At 34.7% G+C, this 16,861-nt stretch overlaps 1 protein-coding gene across 2 annotated transcripts; it reads right to left on the reverse strand.

The window, feature by feature from the left end:
• Positions 1-5,501: 5,501 nt before the first annotated feature.
• Positions 5,502-11,770, reverse strand: LOC111019488 (putative GTP-binding protein OBGM, mitochondrial). 2 transcript variants are annotated; one of them, XM_022295891.2, is made up of 6 exons: positions 11,573-11,770; positions 10,667-10,890; positions 10,456-10,564; positions 9,798-9,880; positions 9,626-9,688; positions 5,502-6,852 (listed from the first exon to the last, which is right to left on the reverse strand). In XM_022295891.2, exons 2-6 carry the CDS (start codon positions 10,799-10,801, stop codon positions 5,701-5,703), a joined length of 1,542 nt encoding a protein of 513 aa, XP_022151583.1. In that variant the 5' UTR covers positions 10,802-10,890; positions 11,573-11,770; the 3' UTR covers positions 5,502-5,700. The 2 variants fall into 2 exon arrangements, with proteins under 2 accessions (XP_022151583.1, XP_022151584.1); XM_022295892.2 differs by having other exon boundaries at positions 11,551-11,770.
• Positions 11,771-16,861: the final 5,091 nt, after the last annotated feature.

Raw genomic sequence — 16,861 nt, forward strand, 5'->3', positions numbered from 1 at the left:
CGTTGTTAAACTGATAATTAGTTTATATTGTTTTAGTTGTGAGCTGTTGTGTGGTGACCTGTTTATTGCAAAGAAAAGCATGCTTGTGAACTGTGCAGGGAATTGGAATGTGGGAAATATACTTGTAGGTGGCCTTGGGAGGGCTAGTGAAGTGGTGAAGGGTGAAGGGTGAAGGGACGGGTTGGCAGTCTGTTAAACTATGGGTGGTCTGGTCTGAAAATGCATCTAAATCGCTTGGAGGTTCAAAGCCTTGAGTAGTTGCCTTGGGAATAAATGACAAGGCCGAACGTCAAATTTCTGTAAATGAGTATTGGGGTCTTGGGGATAAATGTCAAGGACCAATACGTTGGGAAGTCATTGGTACCTTGGGGATAAACGGCAAGGACCGGTGCGCAGTTCAGGTCTTAGGAATAAATGGCAAGGCCAAACATCAAGTTTCTGTAGAGGAGTATTGAGGCCTTGGGGATAAATGTCAAGGGCCAATGCGACTCGAGGAGTTAGGCTTGAAGGACTAAAGTGGAGTGGTGCTTGCGAAGTAGTGGTGCTAAGCCTTGGGAATAAATGGCAAGGTCGAACATGGGGGGGGGGGGGGGGGGGGGCGGCATCTTGGGAATAAATGTCAAGAGCCGTCATGCCTCGAGAAGTTAAATGGGGAGTGTCACAGGAAGACACAGACCAAACGCTAAAGGACAAGGGAGTGATCAACGAGGTGGCAATTGAAAGGTTAAAGGTCGTCGATCACAGCAAGTGAGGAGGAAATATCGTTTTTGCGCTCAAGGAAGTCTCTACTACTCAGGCAAGCTTGTTGCAGCAGCTCAGCTCCATTGTAGGAGTAGTAGCAGCTATTAAGCGACGACAGTAGGCCTACTTGAGCAATGCTAAAGAGAGAGACGTCGTGATTCGCAAATCCCTCGTGCGAAATTTCTCTTGCCCATTTCCGTCTTTACAAAAATTTCCAGAAGACAAATTGATGTTGAAAAAGAAGAGGATGCAGTAAGGATGAAGAAGACTAGTAGGGGAGTGGAGTTCCTCTACCTGACCAAATTTCGTGTTTGTTTGTCTACTTTTAATTTCTGTCTTTCAAATTTAGTAGTTGTTTTCTATTTTATGCATGTTTCATTAGTGCAAATTTAGTAGTTGTTTTCTATTTTATGCATGTTTCATTAGTGCAGCTTTAAAACTTAGTTCTACTTTTTTTTCTTTCTTTTTAATTTTTTTAATTGGTTGTTAGCCTGATGCACATTCTCCATTTGCCATTGGGCTTCCTTACTAACACGACAATGGATATCCACTGGGGGTAGTGCACCTCTCGAATGAAACTTGCTTTCAGTAGATCATTTACCTGTTTAGCCACAATCTCGTTCATTTCTTGGTTGAAGGCACGACGTTTCTGTTTCACTAGTCGACAGCTCCTGTCGACGTTGAGTCGGTGCACCATGACTTCCCAATCGTTTCCTAGCATGTTCCAATGTGACCACGCGAATACGTCGGCGTTGCTTCTGAGGAAATTTATGAGGTTCGTCTTTTCCTCACTTCCTAACCTGGTTTCAATGTTGACCCGTCGATCCTCGGATGTCAAAGGGATAGACTCCACCTCCTCGACCGACTCTCTCATTCTGATGGTGGACGGATCTAGTTAATGATCAGGGCTTGGGCATATCTCTCCCGAGTGGTCGATTGCCCCGCTCAGGCTCTTCTTTTCGAAACACTGTTGACCCCCATCGGGGTTCAATCAACTTGCTTCATTCCAATCTCCTCCGATATGGGCTTGTTTTGGCTAATTTTGTTTTGAATTTCATAATCATTCCCATAGACGGCGCCAATTATTGATGCTGGAAATTTGGCCTCCTCGGTTCTCGCCAAATATGCACCCAACTCGATGAACACGGGACCAGATACCTGCAAAACTGAACAACTCTAGACCGTTGTGACTTCGGTCACACTGGCTCTGATGCTAAAGTCAGTGATGTGAGAATTATTGAGTGAAGTAACTAGGGTTTTCCTTGTTTACCTCTAGGGTTCAACCAGTGGTTTCATTTATAGAAGTCTTGCCTTCTTGAACCTTCTCGTTGTGTCCATCTATCCGTCGTCACTGGATCACACGGATTCATGGACCGGGGTACCTCAACCAATGGGAGAGGAGAGAAAGTGGGCTCGGCCACTGGGCCGAGCCCTGGTCAGCGCCGAGCCGGGGTCAAGACCAAGCCTCGACTTGCTCAGTCTGTCGCTGGGTTCGGGTCTCTCTGGTCTGTAGAGGCTCATTTCCTTGGCTGGATCTAATCCCATAACAGTTGCCCCCATTCTCGAGATGATGTTTTTCTGGTCATCTGATCTCATCATTTCGAGAGTACATCTATAGATGTTGGAATATCTCGGATCGGCTTTAGCCAGTAGTTCCATTTATAGGAAATCTATCTTCTGGAACTTTCTTGTTGAGCTCATCTAATATGTCGTCGCTGGATCACAGGAATTCATAGACCGGGGCACCTCAACCAACGGGAGAGGAGAGAAAGTGGGACCAACCAATGGGCCGAGCCCTACTCGGCGCCAAGCAAGGGTCGGGACCGAGCCCTGGTTGGCTTGGTCTTTTCCCTTCATCGTTGCTTGGTTGGGCCTCTATGGTCTGTAGAGGCTTATTTCTTTGATAGATTTGCCGAGCAGGGGTCGGGACCGAGCCCTAGTTGGCTCGATCTTTTCCCTTCGTCGTTTCCTGGTTGGGCCTCTCTGGTCTGTAGAGGCCTATTTCTTTGATCGATTTCCATCTTATAACAAGTTCTACCAACGTTTTCTAAACGTCGGCATAAGATTAGTTATGCCGACGTTTTTTAGAGCATCGGTAACGTACATTCCCAACGCCCTTTTGCCGACGTTGTTGCCGACGAATAATTATCATTGGGAGAAGTCACCCGTGACGTTTTTTTTTTGGGGTCTTTTTCCAACGTTTTAAAGCGTCAATAAAAAGTCAAATTCTTGTACCAAATATTTCTAAAATTGTGTAGAAATTTTAGAAGTATCAAAATCAAGTTTTTTTGTTACTGATTTATATAGATCAAAATATTATTTTATACTTTAGGCTTGCAAAATAGAAAATAAATATCAATAATTAAAGGTAGCATAAAAATTTTTGAATATTTAATGTGAAATTTTAATTTTCGCTTTTTTTAATTTAAAATTTTAGAAAACACGAAAAAAATACTAATGTTTATTTTTAAAAAAATTACCAAATGTAACTCTATTATTATTATTATTTATTTTATTTTTTGTATTAAACAATTTACCAAATGTAATTCTGTTATTGTTATTATTATTATTATTTGTATTTTGTTTCTTTCGCAACCAAAAAAAGTTTATGTGCACTACAATCAATTTGATTCTAAAATGACATCCACTAGAGAGAGATTTATCAACCAGATTCCACTCAATTTATTTATTTATGTAACTTAAAGACTCCAAATTAATGAGAATAAAGATTAGTCTTTTTTTATTATTTATTTTTAGGCTAAATAATAGCATTTTATATCTTCAACTTCTTATTTGTTTTTAAAATTGACTTTGAGTTGAACTGAAAGCTTAAAATTGGTTCCACATATACGTTTCAATCTTTTTTCCTTCAACTATATATGAAATTGCATTTTAGTTTTAAACTAGAGTTCGATTTTAGTTCATGCATTGCATGGTTTCATTGAACAAGCTTACGTGAAAGGTGATTTTGTAATAATACAAAATACCAACATATTTGAAAGGTTAAAAAATACCTCACGCCGTATCAGACAAGATACATCTATTGAGTGAGAGAAAGGGAGAAAACTCTAAATATTCTTCATTTTCCGATTGAAATGTTAGCTCCAGGTTTTGGGCGGCCCATCTGGTGGGGGCGCACGGCGTTTTAACCGAAAGAACTTCTTGCGCAATTCATGCCTTTCTGTTTTTATGACCAGAAATTGTTTCTTGATTTCCATTTCAAATTGTTCTCTGGACTTTTTATCAATATGAGGTGATTGTAACACAGTATAGTTGACTCGTGATTCTTTTGAGAAGTGACAATTTAATTCCTTAATTTTGGTTTGGAATGATTTAGTCCTACTTTTAAATTAGTAACAATTTAGTCCATATAGTTTAAAATTTGTAACAATTTGATCCTACCATAAAAAAACTTCAATTTATAGCGATTTGGCCCCTTATTAGTTTATCAATATTTCACAATAAAAACTAAAAGTGTGTTTGGAAGTGATAATTAATTAGTGATTTTATAGAAAGAGATTAAAATAATATTGGTTTTGTAAAAAATATTTAAATACAATTTATTTTATACTTGATTTGAAGTGATTTTTATATTATTAGAAGTACTTTTGAATTTTTAATGTTTGATTTCATAGAAAATACCAAATCCTGGAAAAGAACATTAAATTTGATGAATGGTTTAATTAAACAGTTATTTAATAAAACTCAGCAAGAAACCACCAAGAATCACATTTAAAATAAAAAAAACTGGGGGAGACCCGGTTGTGTTTGGAAGTGATGGTAAAATTTGTAATTTTAGAAAAAAAGATTTTAGTATAATTGATTCTCCAAAATCAATATCCAAGTGTGATACCTTAAAAATCAATTTTAAGTCATTTTATGCTTTCCCAAATCAATTTTCTAATTTGTCGAGCATCATTTTTGAAAAGGAACACCCTAAAGAAAAGGACGGTGAAACCCAATTAATTTCTTTCAACTCAACCCCATCTTTTAAAAAGAGACAAAACTCACTTGGAAAAAAAAATGAAGATGGAGGAAGTTGATTCCCGATCAATCACCTACCCAAAAATCACCATCGACCTACTACCTCAAAAATCAATTTTAAATAATTTTCCTAAAATTGATACTTTAAAAAAGAATGATTTGGCAATGGCAAAAGTAATTTAGTCATGTCAAAATCATTCCCAAACACACCTAAAATTGTTACAAACTTTAAATTACATTAATTAAATTGTTAATCTAAATCTAAAGTTCAAAGACTAAATTGATTTTCCAAAATCACCATGATACTTTGAAAATCAATTTAAAGTCATTTTAAGTTTTCTAAACTCAATTTTTCTGATTTGACAAATATGATCCGAAAAGAGAGGTGATTTAGACAGTGACAAAAGTGATTTTGACCATGCTAAAATCACTCCTAAAGCGTTTGGTAGTGATAGTAGAATGAGTGGTTTTGAAAAAAAAAATTTAAGGATAATTGATTTTTCAAAATCATCATCCAAATAATACCTTAAAAATCAATTTCAAGTGATTTTAAATTTTTCAAAAATCAAAATTTTAATTTGCCAAGATCCATGAAAACGAAAGTGATTTTGACAATGACAAAATGTCAAAATCACTCTCTAACGTAGCCTAAATCATTACAAACTAAGGTAGTAATGAAAATAAGACTAAATGTATCTTTTAACTTCCAAAATAATATAATTGAGAAATAATTATTCAAGCTCCCTCGTGGCCATTAGCATCCCAAGTTGAGAATATCCAACACAAAAGCATTCTATAATAATTTCATTTGACATAATGGAGAATTGTTCTAATGGTTTAGCTTGATTTCCTCCTGGTGGTGACTTCTCATTTGTAAGCAAATTTCATAAATATATCAATCTATTTTTCTTCAATAATCTCTTTAAGTTCTATCAGTCGCAGCAAAAATGGAATCAAACCGCACATTCCAAGCACCTAATCAACAATAATGTCATCTACCTTAAGCCTATAAAATGCTTCGCCATTCACAAGGCTCTTAAGGCCAGCTTTAAGCTCTGCAACACCCTCTTCCAAAACGGCACAAACGGGAAAGATGGGAACTCCGTGCACTCTTGACTTTAACTCCTCGTACACTTGCTCGGCCCCTTCTTCGTCGATCTTGTTGGCCACCACTAAGGACGGTCGATCCGATAACCCCTTCTGGTGGTGTTCAAGCTCTGAAACTAAATCTTGCAGCTGCTCCCATGGGGGTATCCCTTTATTACCATCTAATGCAGCAGCCAAGTCTAGCACATATGCCAGAACCCTCGTACGTTCGATGTGACGCAAGAAAGCATGCCCGAGTCCACGATTTTCATGTGCACCCTTTATAAGACCTGGAATGTCAGCTACTGTGATTGATAAGTCATCATAATTTAGGTTTCCCAAATTTGGCCTCAGAGTTGTGAATGCATAATGACCAACTATTGGCTTTGCCCTGGAAATGGCTCCTAGCAGAGTACTTTTACCAGCATTGGGCATCCCGACAAAGCCCACGTCGGCTATACTTTTAAGCTCTAAAACAAGTAGAGCCTCGCTGCCGGGAAAACCAGCTCGCGGGTTGGACTCATTGGTTTCAGATACATCAGAACTTATGGACTCATCCTCTTGCCCCAAGGCTTTATGCTTCTTTGAAACTTTGAGAGCATGAACATTTCCCAAACCACCTTCCCCTCCACGAGCAATGATTATTCGTTGACCTTCTACCGTCAATTCCGCAACATTGTATTTCATTTCTTCACTTTCTCCAATCTCGTCTTGAATGGAACTAGGGGTTTCAGGAAATGCAGAAACTCGAGAAATCTCATTTGAAGATGTAGCAGCTTTAGAGGTTTCCCTACCGAACGAAGAATCACCGGTGTTATTGTCACTATTATTACATGGCAAGAGAGTAGTCTTAACTATTGATTCGACTTCCTCTTCTTTGTTGGAATATTTAAGAGACGTCTGGCGGGAATCAGAGATATCATTAACTAGTGTGCCAGGAATCTGCCAGGGATCTAAATCTGTTGAAGAATGTTGTTTGACTACACTGGGAAGTTCACCCTCCACAAGATGGATGACAGTGCCAACAGGTACTTGAACAATCTATCATACACATACCGTAAAACTTAGTATTTATAGATTCAAATTAATAATTTTAACAACAAAAAAACAAAAAATGGTTACATTACGATGCTGTCTATATAATTTAGTTTCGTTCTTGAATTTTGAATTAAAATTATATGTAGTCCCTACACCATTAACAGTGCTATAGGAACCAGATAATAAGACTACAGCAAGATACTACCAAGTCTTTCAAGTTATTTGGACTCGGCCCCCTTGCGAATACTCAAGATTAAATCAATACAATATTGCCTCTACCTTCACACCCGTCCTACCCCTTCTATTTTTAAGTTTATAACCAATCATTTGACTAATAACTAATATACCCTTGCTATCATAATAATATCCCTAACTTCAGCCTTCCAATCACATTGTCAACTAAATAATAGGAGCAAAATGGCCTATCTATGCAAATAGATTCACTCAACAGAAACAAGAACAATAAAACAGTCCCAAGCTCTCAGAGAGGCCAGGACCTCTCTTCCTTGGAAAGAAAATTCCTAGCAACCAAAGTAATCCGAGACCCCACAAGCACCCCCAATCCTCGACAAAATACACCCCTGCGTAGCCTATTGCAATGCTGTCCAATTACAAAATCAGGGAGGGACTACACCGTCCAGCCCACACTCTCACCTATTCCTCTCTTGCTCCCATCTGTACTTTGTCCCCTTTATTACCGACATTTCCTAACTTTCTCCCTATGTAGGTATGGTAAATTGGAGCCTTGGTACCCATCAACACCCCCTACCCAAACTTTCACCTTGTCCTCAAGGTGAAATGCCAAAAATTGCTGCTCGATCCACTCATAAGCTTTCTATTTAAGAAGCACGGAAGTCTCAAATACTTCCTAGGCATCCATGGAAGTGGCTTGCTCAAGGATAGATTTGTGTATCTCTCAAAGAGAATATGTTCTTGATCACCTAAAGGAGTCAAGTATATGCTTGGTTGTAAACCTTCCCAGTGTTTTAAAAAGCTCGAGGCCCACTAAAGCGCAATAGACCTCTATATATAAAGATAAATAAAAATATATATACACACATATATAACATATAAAAGCCAAATAATATTCAAAGTTCAAACATTATAAAGAGAAAAAGAGAGAGAGAAGAGGTTGAGAAATGACAGAGATGGAAAGATTTTATATGGAGGTTTTGTTATAGAAAAAATATTTCCTTCCATGTGAAGGAAGAGAGAGAAATCACAGAATATTAAAGGGATTCACGTAAATGGAGGGAGAGAAAATTGAAAAGATTATGGAAAGATTGAGATCTTTTCGAAAAATAAAGGAAAAGATTGGAAATTTAAAAGATTATGGGCTTTGGGCCCATTTTTATGCTGGCATGAAACCACACCTTCTTTTAAACTTCAATACAAGCCTCAAAGAAATCTATCAAGTTCATGGCCTTTGAAGCACATTGGATAAAACCTTCACAATTATCACTTACACCTCTCAAGTTTATCCATCCTCCATAGCAAGGAATAACCTCCGATTTCCCATGCTTGGTGGCATCCCATCTTTTGAATTTCTCATTAAAGCTCTCAACCTTTGTCCAATCAACTAAATCACACGTATCGTCGTCAACCTTCTCATTTCTATATTTTAACGAAGCTTTACCAACATCGAAAAGGTTGAAACTTTCAGGGTCTTCAAAGTCTTCGATCCAATTATCATGCCAATTCATTCCAGCGACCACATAGCACAATCCCACTCAATTTCCGAAAAATCCTTTTTTTCCCAACCCATTATTTTTAACACTACTCCTCCGTAGGCAAAAAAACTTCTTCTCGTCCCTACCACGAGGGAATGCCTCTGCTTTTCCAAGGAACTTTGCAAATTCCTTTCATCTTTAAGACAATCCTTGTTCTTGAATTTCTTTAATCCATCACAAATCATTTTCCAATATATAGGCCAACCAAGTTAGATTTTCCAATGGGAAAAATACTTTATCTATTGCCATCATATGGAAAGGAAGAGATTTCTACGCACCACCCATAGAAAATTAAAGATTCTTTCAACCCTTATCACACCCTTTTCAAATCTTGATTCTTTAACAAACTTACTATCCAAAGAAAAAGGAAGAAACCCGACTAAGGAACTTCCCAACGGTTGCAAATGATTCCTTTCCTTTATTTCTTTCTTTTTTCCTCCTTTTTTTGATAGGAAACCCATTGAATCTAATATAAAAGAGAGAGACTTCCTCTTCTCTTCTAGTATGAAAACAAAATCATGAAACCAAGGATTACACTTAAAGAGAAGAACTTGTGCACAGCACAACAACTACTTAAATTCAAAACTTCACTTGGAACTTGAGCAATCGAAGACCAACTTTGATAAACCATATCAAAATCCCATGTTCAGCAGAAAAGACAATGGTACATGCTCTAATAAGAATCAGACTTGATCTTCATAGATGGATAGAAAGGAAAACCATCTAGAGAGAGATCCCCTTTAGCATATCAATTTTTTTCATAGATCATGCACTTCCTTCTACCATTTGTCTACCATATTGAGTCAAATTAGCTAATATTTCTTCAAGTCACATTATTATTTAGTTAATAGTAATAACCAAATAAAATCACAATTCAAAATTTAGAGACGTAATTGGAACTTATTAAAATTTAGAGACTAAATAGACACATTCCTCAAATTTTGGAGACTAAATTTATAGATTGACCTAACAAATATGAACAATTAAAAGACAAAAAAAAAAGGCATTGAAGTTGCACACATACAGATCAGGAGGGAATAGATGACCTTATCTTCACCCCTGGTTCCGATCTTTTTTTTCGAAGATCCATGTCCACCTCTGCTTGCATTCTGAAAGATATGGAAGGAATATTGATTGAAATTATAATTCTGTAACTATAAAGGTAGTTTATCATTCTTATACATTATAGTAGAAGCATAAAGAAAGAGTCAAGCATACAATATGATGATTTAAACTACTGAAGTCCCAGAGAGAGGGAGAACATTCCAGAATCACATCGCCCCCTCTTCCACCATTTCCACCTGCATCAAATAAAAATGTGGTGTTAATAACAACAATGTTTTAGGATCAGACAATTATGCCATGAGATTATCTGGCCCAAACACTCACAAATATCAAAGAAAGAAACATAAATGTAATAAGTAAATAACTCAATGCAATATTGCATAGTGCAATGGTTTAGGAAGCTTGAAGCAAAAACAAAAAACAAAACAACAAAATGTTGGTTTGTTTTTACTAGTAGATAATTTAATAGAGGACTTATTTGTTGCACATTCTATTCATATAATGACATTGGTCATCCTTGCCAATGATTAAACAATCATAGTTATACTTGTTAAGAGGAATGTCTTAATTTACTTTACCGAACTACCGTTCCAGTATGATGTTAGCAGAAGCACAAAGAAAGAGCAGCATAAAATGTGATGCTTTAAGCTGCTAAGTACAAGACATTACAATAACTGATTGTTTAATCTTTTCTTCTCACACAACTCTCTCCTTTTTCTTTCTCACACAATTTGGCTCCTAAAACTAGAAAAATGTAGAATCGACTAGATGACAAGTAGACTAAGAGATTAAATAATTACATAAAGCCTACCATCAGGTTGGCCGTGGCGATCGTGCCGACTACGCCGCATGCTATGGCAACCATTTCCACCATCACCTCCTTTGGCATACACCTTAAACCTGTCTACCATTCTTCTCTCCTACATAGAACCCCATAATCCCAAACATAAGTAGAATAATTTGCATTTATATGTGGCTAGTGAGAAGCTAATGAAAACGAGGAAGAGAAGCGAGTAAAAAACCTGTAAAGGGGCAAGCTTAGACTTCTTGGAGGGAGTATCTGAGTAATAGGAAATGGCAGAAAAAAGCCATGGACGACTTGAGGATTCTCTCAACCCTTTCAAACGTAGAACTGTTTTTACACACAAAAACCTCATTTTTCTCCTTTTCTTGTCCCCCTCAAGCACCCTTCATATTTTGGAAAGACAAAAAATTTGAACTAGCTGGATTCCCTTGGGCTAGAGATCTACAAAATTTAAATATCAATTAATGAAGCAAGAACAATATATCCTTTCAAGAATGGAAGAGAAGCCAACTCCAACTAAAAAAAATTGCAATATTGCATAGTTCCAGAATCTCGAGCCCTCCACCGCACCACCGGGCTGGGCAACTTTCGCCACAGCGCAGATGACCATTTCCAGTACAAAAACCAACAGAAAACCACGTAGAATTCAAGCCACATACGGAAAAATCTCAGTTTACGCTCACTTGGTCCACATTTCACTGTTCAAATTTCATTGAAATAACTTCTTCGGATGTGGAAGATGAATTAGAGCAATGAAATTACCGGCCAATATTTTCTTAAATTAATTGTTTTGGAACGTGTAAAATACAAATTCAGTTACAAAAATTCACAAATTATTATCATGATTACTAAAATTTAACAAATAACTATTCAAATTCCTAACAAAATATATAAATATACCATACTTGATTCAAATTCTCCAACTCCCAAGACCCAATTTCTCTCCATTATATAATATAAGCGGTGCATTAAGATGCTGCTTCGTTCACCAAAGAGCAAAGACAGGTACATGTGACACGGAAACTGGTTCGAAACTTGCGGCGATTCCCAACGACACGATGGAAATCGAGGGGAGGGAGGTTAGGAAAGGATTAAACGTACAAGTGTAAGAGTGAGAACAGACCAAGAGTAGACGAAATCAGTAGTGCAGCCGCGACGGCAACGGCAACGGCAGCGAGCAGGCGTGCAGCGGCGGCGAAGGCGGGGAGACGTGCAGCGGCGAAGACGGCGGAGGCGTGCGGCAGAAGAAAATCAACCAACATCACTTATGTTTCTGATTGACGGGGGAGAGACCGGTGATTGTGAAATGAGAAAGCAGGGGTAATTAGGATTTTTTTTTTTTTTTTATGTAACCTGTAATATTACCTTTCACCAACATTGTTTGTTTTTTGGGAATGTAAATAACCGGTAACTTTAGATCTTGAAACCTCAAATGTCTGTAATTTAGAGTTTATTTCGTAAGATTTATTCATTTTAACATTTGTAAATTCATGTAATGTTATAAAAATATATTTACCAATTATCAAATAATTTATATATTAAATTTACTATTATTTGAATTCATATAAAAATTTATTTTTATTAACTTAATATATATTTTTAGATCAATTTTAGTTTATTTTTAGTGATTATTGGAATAGTAAAATAAATGAAATATAACACATTAGATTTGAATTAAAAATAAATTAAGATATTATACTATTGATTAATGTTTATTTTATATCTAAATGTAGCCTATAAATAAAATTTTAGTCAGACATTTTATAATGAATTAGTGCATATATTTATTTTTAAAATAAAATAAAATAAGTGAGAAAAAATATTATTGATGAAAAATATTATAGAACAAAAAAATGTCGAGGGACAAAATTTTCAAAAGAAGATGCCCTCGACGTGGGAATCTTAAAAACTCATGTTACGGCACGGCATTAAAAGTGCTGAGATGCCTCCCGTACATGCATCCTAAGATGTCCGGACATTTTTAAATACCCGGATATCCAACATTCTTATCAAACAAACACGGGAATCTGAATGTTCATCCCACTGGAATCTCAGATTCCCACAAACAAACGACCCCTCAATATTTTCTTATTTAAAATGTCACTTAATAGAGTGGTTTTTTTTTCTTTTTTTAGTAAATGTGGTACTTTTTTAGGAAACTAATTTTTTTTTTAAATTGAACTTAGATTTTGAAAACATTTTTAAATAGTTGATAACTAGACAAAGAAAAACATTGGTGTTGTAAGCTTAATTTTAAAAACAGAAAACTAAAAATAAAACACTTATCTAATGTAACCTTTGTTAATATATATATATATAATATATATTATACTTTCATCAAAACTTTTAAATAACTTACTTTTATATATATTTCTTCTTTGTCAGGTAGATTTTCTAAATGGAACGGTAAAGGAGAATCTTTACCTTCTTATTGTTCCCTCAACTTTTTAATATATATCCAATTTACCCTTTAAACTTCTAGGAGGGGTGACTATTGAGACGAGGTGTATGTTGAGAGAAATTAATTTAAATGAGTTGGGATTCTACGACAAACAATGCATCTATAGGTGTGATTGCAAATTATCTTTCACCAAAAACTCCAAAATATATATGAAGATTTTGTCAAATACCTATTATACCTTTCATACTTCCACAGGATGCTACTATTTGGATGAGGTGTCTGTGTGATTATTAGACGAAACAATTAGTCTATTCCCTTACAAGCCATTTATAAAATGAAAGAAAAATAAGCACTGTGATACATCAAATTTTGTATTCTTTATTTTCTCCCAAAATGTCTACAAAGGTTTCTTCATTTATCAAACCTTTTAAAAAGAATGCAAATTAAAAGTTTTCATTCTTCGTAAGGGAAACATTGAACATGTCAAAATGAAGATTTGCAAATCCATAAATTAATTTTAGACATGAAGAGGCAATATAAAATTATGGTTAATGTTCCTATTTATCCCTCTTCAATTTTTTTTGTGAAATATATTTCATTCAATTACACATAACCAACAATTTATTTCACAACTATATGTACTTAAAGTTGTAAAAATCTATTAAGTTATTTATCATTTATCTCTTTCATTATTTTTTAAATTCATGTGAAATATTTAATATTAAGCATCAATAAAAAGTATATTCATTCAATTTTGAAAGTTCGCCATAAAAAGTATATTCATCTATTGAGAGAAATGTCTTACTTCCAAAAAATTTAGACCACGTGCAAAACACGTGAATCTAACTAGTCTGTATATAAATGAGGCTACGAACGAGAATTTTTATATGCCTATTTTTTCCCTTCATACTTTTACAGGATGTTATTGTTTCAACGAAGTGTCTGTTTAAAGAAGTAATGCGTCTATTTCCATATGGGTGCAATCGATCAAGAGGTATGACTATTCGACGAAACAATGCGTCTATTCCTTTACAAACCATTTATAAAAGGAAAGAAAATTAAGTACTGTGATATTACATCAAATTTTGTATTATTTGCTTTCTCCCAAAATACCTACAAAGATCTCTTCTTTTATCAAAGAACTCGTACCTTTCCAAAAAGAATGGAAACTAAAAAGTTTTTGTTCTTCGTAAAAGAAACATTAAAGCATGTCAAAACGAAGAATTTACGAATACAGAAATTAATTTTAGTCGATGAAGAGGTAAAGCAAGAGTTACCATATTTGGTAGGTTTTTTAATGAGCGCAAGAAACTGATTGTAGACGTCAAGATAAACAAATTTAGCATTTGAATACTTATTTACCATCAAATTTATCAATGAAGATAGCTTCGAATTGAAGATCAGCGCCGCTTCGTTGGCAGCCTCGGACGACACTACCGCTTAGGGTTCTTTGCAACGGGACATAGCCGTTCGTCGACAAACTCAAGACTCTGATGCGCTTCCTCCGATCAAAGATTGAAATGATCACAGTACAAAATTTATTGGTCAAAACTAACCACATCAGTAAAAAAATTCAGGTTAATTAATAAAAATATATAAATAAAGAATAAAGAATCCAAAAATAGTTAAAATCAAGCAAACAACAATCATTCTACATCACTTGAGAAAACAAACACTCATAATATGAAACAACAATCAAATGGGATAAATACAAATATTAAATATAATTTTATAGGAATCCAAAAATAGTTAAAAGAGAAAAACAATAATCACTCCATGTCAATTTAGAAAATAGAACACTCAAAATATGCCCGCAATACAATGTGGCACTATATGCTTTGCCATGATTATTTGTAACGCTTGAGGATAGACAATACTAAATATTGGAGTTTATCTTTCTCGAACTATTTTTTTCCAATGAACTATGTGCCACTTGCAAGAGGCATCTCAATGGCACTTCAGGATAGGTAGATCTAATGTCGCTTGATGTTACTTTATGTTTTAATCAATTAAGCTATGCTTAGATTGTCATGATTGAGTAATAATTGTATGTCAGATTTCAAGAAAAATTCATTGTTATCAAATTGCATTAATAAATAAATAACAAATTTGATTTTTTTATTTACACATAAATATTGCATCAATTAAAAGATATATGTTATTAAAAAGAAATATTATCTGAAAAAACTTTTTAAATATCCATGCCAATAAATAAATAACAAATTTGATTTTTTTATTTACACATAAATATTGCATCAATTAAAAGATATATGTTATTAAAAAGAAATATTATATGAAAAGGCTTTTTAAATATCCATGCCACCGTGCCAGCTTGCGTGAATCTTAAATAATTAAAAAAATTACAATAATTCTTTCAATATTCAAAAATATATTATATAAACTTACTAAAAGAATAATGCATAAAATTTTAACAACTATCTATTGGAGCGTCCTTTACCATATGGGTGTGATGGATGAATAAGTGGTTCTCAGATGTGACTTCTAATTCTTACTTTCATCAACTTCATGGTATTGAAGAGCTTTTATTGAGTTAGAGCCTAAATGAAGGTTCTATTTTATCTACAATGGCTTTAAGTTTGAAAAAAAAGTTTGACAAGTATTGGAGTTCAATTAAGAAAGGAATAAATTGATATTTATTGCTGTGATGTTTGATCCTGGTTACAAATTGGATTATGTAGGATTTTTCTTTCCGATTACCTTTGAGGATGCTATAGCTAATGAGATGTTTGATAGTATCAAGACATACTTGGTTCGTATGCATGATTTCTACAAATCACATGACGGTACTCTTAGTCTTGATACTGAAAGTTGTAGTACTGATTCTTCCCAATCAAGTATTACCATGAATATTTATTTAAAAAAAAAAAAGAAAGTACTACCATGGATATGAAAATTGGTGGAAATGTTGTAGCGAGTAGTCTTGTAATATTAAGATACAAGAAGATAAGAGAAGAGAAGAGTTCTTTGGAATTAAAGAATGATGTGAATCAGTATTTAAGTGACCCTAGTGAGGAACTTAATGATTGTTTTCATGTTTCAGCTTCGTGGAAACTTCAGGGCTATAAATATCGAGTTTTATAAAAAAATTGTCCAACATGTTTTGGTAGTTCTAGTGTCTACGATGGCTTCTGAATCAACATTTAGTGTAGGGAGAGGATTATTGATTCTTTTAGAGCCTTTGATATGCACACAAAATTGGATTCGTGGCAAATCGGTGTTATTAGATCTTCCTCCACAACTCGAAGAATTGGAGACATGTGATCAAATTGAGACAAGTAACTTATTTATTGTCTAATTGTTCTTAATTATTTACTATATATTGTTATAACATTTTATACTTTCTCTCTTTTGATAAATTTTTTTTCAAAGAGTTTGCATTCCTCTACCAACAACGTGCATAAATAAATCATGATAAATGCTTTTTATTATTCTTCACCTTTTCAAAACTAATTGTTTTTATTGTATTTGAATTTTCAGGACTAACATATGGAGTGAAAAGATCAAAATCTTTTAGCTTGTTGCTCGTTAGGTCAATTGTTGTATTAGAGATTTAAGAATTTAATTTCTCTATTTGTTTTATGACTACTATTGTAAAATTTTAATATTTTTTGTTGAATTAGAATTTCCATGTTGGTTTGAATTAAGATTTGAAATTATGCATAATTAATTAAGATTTCAAGCTATGGATGAATTAACATTTCAATTTTTCTATAATTGTTTTCGATCCAGGTTAAGAAAAATTAATGTAACCCGGCAACCAAATCCAACCCAACCCAAAAAATTTGGGCCCATTGGTTCCTATATATGGCCAACCCAAAAATTCAGGTTGGTCCAAAAATGTCCCTAATCCAACCCAACCCAACCTATAAACAGCTTTAACCTTATTAGTGAGATTTCTTTAGAGGTGCGGGTTTCGGGTTGGTTCACAGTTTGGATTTCTGATTTGCGTTTTTTTTAAAGTTTCTTATTTTCTTCTCCAATATTATAATT

Source organism: Momordica charantia (genome assembly GCF_013281855.1).
Source record: "Momordica charantia cultivar OHB3-1 chromosome 3 unlocalized genomic scaffold, Mcharantia_2.0 BLBB01000003.1, whole genome shotgun sequence".
NCBI lineage: Eukaryota > Viridiplantae > Streptophyta > Magnoliopsida > Cucurbitales > Cucurbitaceae > Momordica > Momordica charantia.